Raw genomic sequence first — 10,884 nt, forward strand, 5'->3', positions numbered from 1 at the left:
CCCTAAAACTAACCTAAACTCAATTCACACCTTGGTGCTAAACCCAACCCCCAACCCTCCAATGGCGTTTAAACCAAATGGGGACTCAACTTTTGTCCCCAAATGTAGGATTTTTGTCTTAAAATTGCCCCCAAATGTCACCAAAGCTGACCCCCCACCCACACACACACATAGTGTATATACTGAGACAAAAAAGAATTCAACAGATAAAGACTATGCTTGTGTTTGAAAGTACATTAAAGATTGTGATAGTATTTCTAATTTTGTACCTGACTCAGAACAGCATGATTCTATCAGAAAATAGTGCATTCTGCTGGAGTCAGCAGTTTCTGTTTTTGTGTTTTTGTGTATTTTTTTGTCATTTATTGCTTTTCTCTCTGGTTTCAAGTGAAGTTAATTCAGGAACTTTGAGGGAAAAAGAGATTTGTTATTTTAACCTTTATAAAAGCATATTCATGTGCAAGTTTTATAAACACCAGCTTCCATTGGTTTCAGATGCTATTGGAAAAAAACAACAACAACAACAACAACAACAACAACAAAAAAAACAACTAAAGCATAGAAAATACTTTCACTGACTTCCTGATGTCCCTTTTTCTGTTGGTCTTGCAGAAATACAAAAAGAGACATGAATACTTAATGGAACCTAAGAAAAATGATGCATGATGCAAAAATTTACTGCATAAATTTCGTGGATGTAAAAACTGGAGTATTTTTGTCCAAGTATTTTTTTCTAAATATCTACCGTAATCTTTCATCAGTATATATTCTAATTCTAAATCCAAATCATGTCACATGAAGCACTTCTACTTTTGTTGTTGTTTTGTTTTTTTCCTATATTCTATTTCATTTGTTATTCTATTATCTCCACAGGTTAACTTGGCCTTAAAGCAGAAATCAGACATTGAGCACTATAGAAATAAGCTGAGGCTGAAGGCGAAGAAGAAGGGCTATTATGATTTCCAGTTCACCAACGGCAGCAGCAATGGAGGTCAGGCCCTGTCGCAGAAACAGCGGAACGGCTATGAGAGGGAAGCCGGTGAGCATGGCAGACCTCTGGAGCCTGATGATGAGCGAGGTTTCACTTATGTCAAGTCTCAAAGGAGGTGAGGGGAGAGTGGAAAAAGCAAGTGGAACCTTGACTAAATGTAAACAGAAAAGCAAAGCTTCGCTACCCACAGTTAATCAACCAGAGAGGACTGCAGGTGACATGGACTTTGAATTGGTTGATGGGTTTTAAACCAAGGCCGATTACTCATCCCTGTCTAAAATGCTGCCCTCCCAAATCAGCTTATATTGTAGATACACGACACCCCCTTTTTCTGGGGTTGGTGTTATGCTATCTTAGAGGGCAGTTTGAGAAATTTGTGTAGCTCTTGTCCAGATTTTCAATTCTAGAGATAAGAGGATTGGCAGGGTGCTGGACCATTCACACTCAAGGGCTCGACACATGGGAGGCGACGTCGCTCGCTCTCCATTCATTTCCTATGGAGCCTGTGCGGTGAGGCGACAATCGCTYRCCCTCCTCCAGCTAAGCGACCGGCGAAAATAGTGCATGTGAAATTTCGCGCTCGTACACGTAGACGTGCACATGCGAGCTTGTGATGGGACATATGAAAGTTGAAAAATGTTCAATTTTTGTCGCTGTCGCTTAGCGTACAACCAATCAGCGAGGGTTTCATTGACTGACCAATGAGAGGAGAGTATGCTTCACACTGCAGTTAGCTAACACTTTCACCAAGTGATTACTAAAAAGCTTTGTGAGAATTTATTGGCASCAGGGTGAAGTTTATGGTAAGTTTTTCCTCATAAAACTGTATCTTGATGTGTGTTTGTTTTTCAATATCATTAGCATCGCAAGATTTGTTTAGTTTACACGTCTGTAATGCACACCCGCCTTCAGAGTCAAGAACCAATCAAATTTTGTGAAGACAAGCGACCTGAGATCGCGATTTGCAACGCTGCGATCGCTATCGCGTCCCGTGTGTCGGGTTTTCACCCTGGCTGCGATGACAGCCGCTAATCGCTGTAGTTTGTCGCTGCCCGTGTGTCGAGCCCTCCATTCTGTCCTTCCCAGATGCATCTAAGCACAAACTCACATACAGAAAATGAAATGTTTCCAGATTTTGTTCAAGTCTGTTAAAACGTCTCATTGATTGACCTTATTATTTTCCAGTGCTGTTGAAAGGTGTTCAGATGCCGTCACCCATCTGGAAATGATTTAGTTAAACTTTTCAATCCAAACACAACTCTTTACAGGAAAAACAACAACAAATATTTCTAGATTTATTTGGTAAATTCTTAAAAAGAAATTTTGAACTATAACCTTTACAAAAACACTCGGATCTTCCTTTTAGTGGAAAGCTTTAAATCATCCAAACACACCTTAAAACGTTTCAATAATTATTCTTCATCGACCATACTTCAATACAAACTGTGTTCAACTTTTGCATTTTTTAATAAAAAGATTGGATTGCCATTAAGAAATAATAATGCAATATAATTAGATTTTGCTTATCAGAACAATTGTTATGTGTGTTGTCTGTGATACTGTGTGCTGTTTGTTCTGTGTTGTTGTAAACAACAAACAAAACAACTGGACTTCTACTTTGAAACTAAAGACRTTTTGTGTCCTGTTCAAGAAGATGGAACTTCCTGAATGGGAAGTGAACCATCTTTAGTTTCAAAATAGAAGTCCAGATTTTTTTGTTTTTCAACCTTATTTTACTGATCATCACCTGGATGAGTGAGAATCTTCACCAGCAGATGCTGCTAAAAAAGTTTTATCTGAAATCGTTCAGATGATTAGTTTGTTGGTGTGCAGCTTTTTTCATGTTCGTGTTTTCGCACAATACAAGACCTGTTTCATCTGTGCCACAGCTTCCTGTAGCTTTTCCTAAGGGACTGCAATTCTTTCCCTTACCTTGTACAGTATATCAGGCCTGGTGCACGGAGACCAGTACAATTTATTGTAGTAGACATTTCCTCACTATCTTTCCCTGCATGTGCATGGAAGTTGAAAGAGTAATTTAAACACTTTGATTCAATAACTGCTGTACTGCAGGTTTGACTTCCATTGAATCYACTCCTTTTTACTSTAATTGGCAGGCAGTCCCAGGCAGGGCAGATGGCCTATTGCAGCAGACAAAGCCTGAGCAGTCCAAGCCCTGGAGGAACAGAGATGGACCTGCTTGTAATGAGAGAGCGACCCAGAAGAGGCATTCGAAACAGTGGTTATGATGTAAGTCACATGTTTTATAAACCCACAAACAAAAACCCCTTTCTGCTCAACTAGATCAGCCAATTAGCAGTAAAAAAAAATAATTTTAAACTATTTTTGTCATAGAAAAAGCTCATTGAGTATATTTGGTCAGTATAATCATTCCTGTTGTTCTTGCTGCAGAAGAGCCCCCTCATTGGGGCAAAAGCCAAATTCTTCATTTTATGAAACAATTTTTGCAGTTTACTGCATAAAAATCATCCTTTGTTTGAGTTAAACACAGTATATGCATTTCAAAATGACCTTCATTTTAGTTCAAAATTTCCCTGAGCGATTGTTTGTCTCTATATGTCCCTGTGATGGTCTTGCAACCTGTCCAGGGTGTGCCCCACCCCTCACAAAAAGACTGCTGGATAAGAGCACCGGTGGCCCTGAAAGGAAGAAGTGGGTTAAGATAAAGGATGGATGGATCGATGGATCGATGGATCGATGGATGACTCATAAATTTTTGTATTAGCTTCAGTTTTGTTCTTCCAAACAGGGTCACCAACTTATTGGGCATTTTGCTTTATATCTCGCAGTGACATATAATCTTTTATATTGTGATGAAATGGGACACTCAATTTCAAGTGGCACTATCATTTGTATTTATTGTGATTGAACACAATTACAAGCTTTAAAACTCAGAAGTGATTAAAGTTTCAATATTTTTCCTCTCTTTGTTACTGAAGACACTGAACAGATTTACAGATCAGGCAGGTGCTGTTTCAAGTAATCACCAACTGAAGGCAGATTAGTGGGTTCATTATAATTAAAAATAAAGACGACTACAATTTGATCGCATTGATTTATACTGAAGTGCCTCCATTTTTTCGTGTTCATGTTTTCCAGTCATGAACTAAGAATACAAAAAACACAAACAAGTAATTAAGCAGATTATTGTCAAACAACACTTTTTTATTGGAAGCATTTCCCTGAACTTCCTTCGACTATCCTGTTATTTGAGTTGCAGAAGTAAAACCCAAGCTGGTGCTGCCTGCTTAAAAGCATAGACAGTTAAATGAAGCTTCTGTGTGGATTGATATTGTCCTTGTCCTACAAAGGCAAAATAAACCTCTAGACAAATCTTTTTTCACTACCATGATGAATTTTGGGTTTGTACTGTAGTTAAACTCTGTATCAAGCTGTTCAACTCTATTGTAAAAGTGGCAAAATAGCAATATTTAAAATGGTAAGTGGTATTTTTTTATTTTATTTTGGACTTGTTAAATACAAAGGGGCTGTTCTGGTTGCAGATGTGATTCTTCATGTTCAAGGAGGGCTGATTTATGAGGTGCACTGTGCTGTGTCTCCTGTGGCCGCCCTCTTTTCAAACAGGAAGTAGGGCAGCCTCAGATTGTATAAATTTGTCACAGAGTTCAAAAGCATAATGGACACAATAAAAGGTGTGAGATTAAGAACAATGAGAGGAAATGAAAAGTGTGCAAAGAGCAGAGATAAGGAACAAAACAGTTGAATGTTTAATGTGGGTTTGTTACTGCCACAAATCTAAAACCATCAAATGCAACTAAACTATTTAGTTTTGTCTCCAAGTTTTGTTTATTTTCATGTTTGATGTTTGTTTTACTTGTAAAAGTTTAGGAAAAAGTGCGTCAGTTTTACCTAAGAGTGGTTTTTGCTTTGTGCATGTGTTATAGACCGAGCCAGAGCTGATCAAGGAGACAAATATTGATCATCTCATGGGGCCGCGACGGTACACATACGGGAGAGGATTAAAAGGACACTCAGAGACGTCCACTTTGAGCTCCCAGCCGTCCATTGATGAAGTACGACAGCAGATGCACCTGCTGCTGGAGGAGGCGTTCAGCCTCGCTTCTGGGGGGCAATCCACTACTGGAAGACACACCCACCACCAGCAACACTCCTCTGACCACTACAACTCAGCCCCGCCTCCCCTTGCATACGCTGATGTGGTAACCAGTGTTCCAGGCACGATGAGCTCTGGGCTTGGTGGTCTGCAGTGGGTACCGTCTTACGCAACCGATGTATATCAGTGCAGCCTGCCTAAACCAGTAAGTTGGTTAAGCTCACACAGTTTTTCTAGTAACTTATGAAGAAGAGAAGTCTTTCCCTTAAAAAAAAACATTCTGTGTTTTTAAAGGCTTTTCGCTTCACTCAGCTTCCTGAGATGGCCTTGGGCTCCCCTCCTCCTTTACCACCTCGCACCGGGCCTCCTCCCAAAACACCTTTAAGACGGTAAAGATGAAAACTGAGGCACACACTCAGCAACACAATGAAAGGTCATTGATATAATACAATTCATGATTCTTGCAGTTCAAAGTGTTTTACTAATTTACACAATAGCAGAAATGAAGTTGAGTAAATGTTTTACAGATCACATTGTAGCTGCACCAAAAATCATTTTGGAGCATTTTATGAAGCTAGACATATTGTAAAGAGCAGTGCAACATTTCCCCATTGAGCAAACACTTGTGAGTGAGGAGAAGAAACTGGGAGTCAAAACTTCAAGAGTAGAGAGAAAGACAGGAAGTATTGAGACTAATAATATCCCATCTCCTATCCGAACACCTGCACTGCTTCAAACCCAGAGGTGTCACACTAATTTTCACCGAGGGCCACATGAGCGTTATGGTGGCCCTCAAAGGGTCAGTTGTAATTAACTTTGATGTATCATGTTCAGCTTCAACTAAAAACAAAATATCTCATTACTCGTCTTGTTGCTAAGACCGGTAACCACTAACAAACAATAAATGAGCTCTATGTGGTGTTTTGTGCATGGAAACAGCTTCTTACTTTTAAACACTAAAAAGTACTAGATGTACAACTGACTAATTGTGACACAAATAATACAGAAACACTGTTRAAAGTAAAAGTAAGAGTTCACCGTTGAGTTGTGGTGAGTGGCTGCCGTTTTGAATTCTGAACTCTCCCACTTTCTAACAGGGAATTCCAACATGCATTAGAGGGGATGTAGTTTATGGTCTTTAAAGCAGCTTAATTTGAGMTTTTAATACAATGCTATTCAACTAAACTGCTCAGGAGCCAGACAAGTATTATATTTCATCCTTTAAATGTGTTTATTTTGTTGCATTGTATCATAAACATAATGTTTATATTTTATATAAAATATATATTTTTAATTAGGTAAAAGATATAACTACACCTCCCATGATGGCAGGCCACATGGAAGTCATCTGTGGGCCATGTTGGCCTTGAGTTTGCTCTACCCTATGAAGTCATAAACAGTAACAACTAAAATATTCCACAGCAACATGGAATACCCCTTCAAGAAGTCAATCACTAATTCTTTTATGTAAATAAAATTGTCAGTATGCTCATATTTGCTGATATAAATCTGGTTATCTGGCCTGCAGAATATATTGCATATGCTATTTTATTAATCTTTTTGCAAAAAAAGGTACATCATTACACATCACACTGAGCATTTCAGTGTTTGTGACAACTGGGGTTTGGCAAAACAAACTACAGATCCATGCAGAAATACAGACACACTTTGCCTTCTGCAAACCTTTAAGATAGTATTGATTTAATCACATTAAAATTCATATTCAGGGACTATGAGGAGACAAATTGTGGCCAGGGTGGTTTAAGGCSTGGTATATTATTGTATATTAATTCAGGGCATTGAGCAGAATATTAATGAGGCGTTCACTTTTCTACGTGGGATGTGTCTGCCATCTAGTGGTGTAGTCTTGCAGCAGTTTTTTTTGGTCATCCTTTTTCTCATTCCTGTACATCATAGTTCTACGTCAGACTTGGGGCCTAAGGGAAGGAGCACAGAAACATCTGTCGCTGAACTGCGGAGTCAACATGAGATCAACCCATATGGTTCGACCGCTAGAGCAGCACTTCCACCCATCACTGCAGAACAGCCTGTGTCAAACTATTCAGGTAAGCAAATATGAAAATGGCAAGAACTACTTTAAAGAGAAAGCTGTGCTTTGACAAAAATGAAACATTTTAAGCCAATCTGTGAATCTCACAATGTTTCTTTGCCACAGGAAACCCAATAACAGCTGTCTACTCCATCCCAGCTACCAGGACGGGCTACTCAGAGTATTTTGTCCCCACGTCGCCCACGTCCTACCACAGTCCCTCTTGGATGTCCTATCCACCGGAGCCTGAAGATGTTCCGCCACAATGGGCAGACTCTGTAAGATCCCCCAATATTTCTGGCCTGTGAGTTGAGCCCACTGAAAAATCTAGTGGAAAAAAACAACATGACCAAGATGTTGAGATTAAACTTTACAGACCATCCAGCAGTGGTTCAAGTTCCCCGTGCAAAATTTAGTCCTATTATTGAAAACTTGAATGACTATTGGAAAACTTGTTAATTTTGGTTTCAACCAGATATTGGACAACTTATAGAATTGCTATAAACAAAACTAAAGCTCTTTCTGTTGTTTGGATAGGTGTAAAGTTGGATGTGGCCTATAAAAATCCTGTTGCTCTCTCGTCTGTTCATTCTGTTCAGTCAGGCAGAGCCAGAAAACTTGTTAGTTTACAACAATGCAAAGGCAAAACAGAAAACGCACCATGTGTTGGTGCTTTTGTCTTAATAGTTTTGTATATTTAGCAGAATGCCACAATAATTGTACTTACGATTTATCCTTGTTTGTCAAGCATTCTTCTATTTCCTTCATTTATAACATCAAATAAGAGATTCCTCACCAGTTCTTTGAGATATGYTGTTGTAACCCACGAGTCTCCTCCATTCAGCTTTTTTCATTTTTTTATGAAATATGTTTTTTTTCCTGCATCTACAAATGTTTTAACAAGAAAACTTTATGCAGCATGCAGACATGAACTGACTTGAATTTAAGAATGTTGATCGATTTTAACATTTTCTTTTGAAAAGTACTGGTAGCTGTTTTCCTTTCAAAACACAGATTTTTAATGTTCTTCCGCTTATCTGTCTTTTCATTATGTTTCTTATACTGTATATTATTTTATCCATCATCAGATCATTTTAATCAGATATTATCACCCTTTGATATGTCTTTGTTCAACAGTGAAGCAGGAGAAACTGTTCACTCAGCGTACAGYAATAAAGTGAAAATATGGAGGATGAAGTTTTTTTGATGCCCTGTCTCCTTGGGTTTTTCAGGTACCTTTGCCCGGGTATGTAGAGGCTTTTCCTAATCCTCGTTACCCAAAAGGGAGCCCCAGCAGGCTGCCACTACAGTATAACCAGACTCTGGAGCAGCCWCCCGCTGCCCCCAGCACAGCGTCTGAGCAAAGCCTGCCCCAGGTGCTGAAGGACATGGACAGCATGCCCCTGAGCAGCCTCTCCACCTCAGCACTCGTGCAGGCTATAAGGCAGGAGGTGGCGAAGCTGGCCATGAAGCAGAATGACATGTTCGAGTTTTAAATTCTGCTCCCGGCTGTGCGTTGTTCTTCAACAGAGGCACACAAAAGCGGCGCTCCGTCAGAGACCCCATTTTTAAAATTTGTACTGTTCAACAGACTTCTCTTCTATACCTGCTGATTATTCATTTCTTCTCACGCACAGCTGATGTGATGTCAGCCCTTGAAAGGATGGAACAAAAGACGATGTTTTAATTTTAGAACAAAAGAAAAATCCATTCTCTTTGAAGAAAAGTAACCATCCACCTGTCTTTGTAGATGTCAATAGAATACAGTAAAGGTCAAAACGATTTCCAGAATCAGGAATTGTTTTTTTTTCCTTTTTTTTAGTGATTGACATGGTGAACACAAACATTACCAATATTATATGTACTGAGAGGACCAAATTCTTCCTGTCAGATGGTTAAGTATAAATCACGGTGTAAATGAGCATGTGCAGTTTAAGGACATCATGTATCTAATCTCCTTTTACTGAGCATCAGCTTAAACAAGACGGGCTCCATCAGCGTCCACTCATTTCAGAATCCATCTCATATTAGGTTAACAAATTAATTTTTTACAAATAATTTCCTTTTTTTAAAAAAAAGAAATGTTTCTTTACATGTCAGATAACAGAAACATATTTATAACACAAACAGAAAATGTCATCAGTAAGCTTGTGATTTTTTTAAAGGTTTAAACTGGATTTTATGGTAATTAACAAATGGCCTAAACACAGCTTAAATGTATGTGTGTTTTCCGCTAAACCAAGTTTAACATGATTTAAGATGAACTGTTGATGATGATGATGATGCAACTTACAGATGGAATGTTTGTTCATGTATGAATTATTATTGTGACATTAGGCTGTGCACAACATACGCAGACTTGGTGAAAAGTTATGAGTGCACTCAAAAAATGAAATGTTGGATTAACTTAACCATGTTATGTTACCTGGTTCCACTTAACTGAGTTGAGTAAATTCAAAGCAACATATTCATGTTCTCTGGCTAAAAAACTGGTATATTGCTTTGAATTTATTCAACTCAGTTAAGTGGAACCAGGTAACATAACATGGTTAAGTAAATCCAACATTTCATTTTTTACAGTGTGGCTAATGTAGTTGAATACTCTGAGCTAAACGTTTTATTTTATTTCTTGAAGCAATCAGCCTTTTCTTTTTCATAAATCCAAAATAAAATAAAAAATAAACAATTGAACTGAAATCACCAGATATGTATACGAACATTATCATTTGTCAGTTTTATATTGAGTTCTGTGATTCTAAGTGGCTCAGTTGATTCATTCCACAGAATAAAAAGAAAATATATATGTAGTCATTCACTTTGGTGGATCTAAAGTTTCTATAAATTTAAAATATGATCAGTCACAGTAGCTTGACCATTCATGTACTATTGATTATGTTTSTCAGAAAAGACATTCGACAAATCAGGACAGGAGCTAAAATCATCTGAGGGTTCCTGGTGTCTCTTACTGAGTCGTTCATAGCAGAACCTGTATGACCAGTCTTTTTAAAGTTGGGMTCTCTGTGGATTGATTATTCCCATTAATGATTCAGAATCCATTTCATTTTTTTCTTGACGTTTAAAGAAAGATGGGGATCGAAGGTGTTTAGTCTGACAAAGTGACAGCAGGGTAAATGTCTGACAGCTTTTCCCAACAAAATACAACATTTTACCAAGATGAACAGACAGAGTTCATAACATTTCACTGATTTGTGGAAATAATATTTTCTCTGCACAAAGTCATGGTTCAGTGGACACATTAGTACAATAATGCAGTTCATAGCTTATTTTTTGACGTGATGGTTTTACATCTAAAAGCCCTGATGAACATTCTGTCATATTTTCAGTATAATGAAACCTCAGTGTGCCTTCATTCATCTGGTTTGTAATGGGCTTATTGAATGTAAGGGAGAGATTTACTTTAAAATTACTTTTAATTCCCTAAATTATGAGTAAAAGTGTTATAAAATCAGCCAGTTAAATGGCAAAACAACACAAGATCCATTTTATCAATTTTTTATCAATACAAAACTGGCCCAAAAAAGAAAAGAAAAGAAAAAGAAAGAAACTGAATTGAACCAACAGAGACAAAAAAAAAAAAATCCAAATAGTTGTTAGACACAATACATTATGTTGTATAAAAAAACTAATTTTTTTGCTGAAATGAAAAGAATCATGATGTCTTGATCGTTTAGGGACAGAGAGAAAAAAGGTCAGTTGTATTTTTGTGACATTAATGAAGTTTGTCAA

The 10,884-nt window shown here is 37.9% G+C and overlaps 1 protein-coding gene across 2 annotated transcripts in view; it reads left to right on the forward strand.

Annotated features, from left to right (window-relative positions):
• Nucleotides 1-9,590, forward strand: part of kiaa1549lb (KIAA1549-like b) — a 71,076-nt gene extending 61,486 nt beyond the window's left edge. The window contains exons 16-22 of one of the 2 annotated variants that reach the window (XM_014001888.1): nucleotides 874-1,106; nucleotides 3,109-3,241; nucleotides 4,918-5,292; nucleotides 5,400-5,476; nucleotides 7,005-7,153; nucleotides 7,264-7,415; nucleotides 8,370-9,590. In XM_014001888.1, coding sequence (XP_013857342.1) covers nucleotides 874-1,106; nucleotides 3,109-3,241; nucleotides 4,918-5,292; nucleotides 5,400-5,476; nucleotides 7,005-7,153; nucleotides 7,264-7,415; nucleotides 8,370-8,633 — 1,383 coding nt within the window. In that variant the 3' untranslated portion in view covers nucleotides 8,634-9,590. Of the gene's footprint in view, nucleotides 1-873; nucleotides 1,107-3,108; nucleotides 3,242-4,917; nucleotides 5,293-5,381; nucleotides 5,477-7,004; nucleotides 7,154-7,263; nucleotides 7,416-8,369 lie in introns of both variants that reach the window. The other variant, XM_014001887.1, reaches the window with a different exon arrangement.
• Nucleotides 9,591-10,884: the final 1,294 nt, after the last annotated feature.

The sequence above is a fragment of the Austrofundulus limnaeus genome, unplaced genomic scaffold, assembly GCF_001266775.1.
Source record: "Austrofundulus limnaeus strain Quisiro unplaced genomic scaffold, Austrofundulus_limnaeus-1.0 Scaffold10, whole genome shotgun sequence".
NCBI classification, from domain to species: domain Eukaryota; kingdom Metazoa; phylum Chordata; class Actinopteri; order Cyprinodontiformes; family Rivulidae; genus Austrofundulus; species Austrofundulus limnaeus.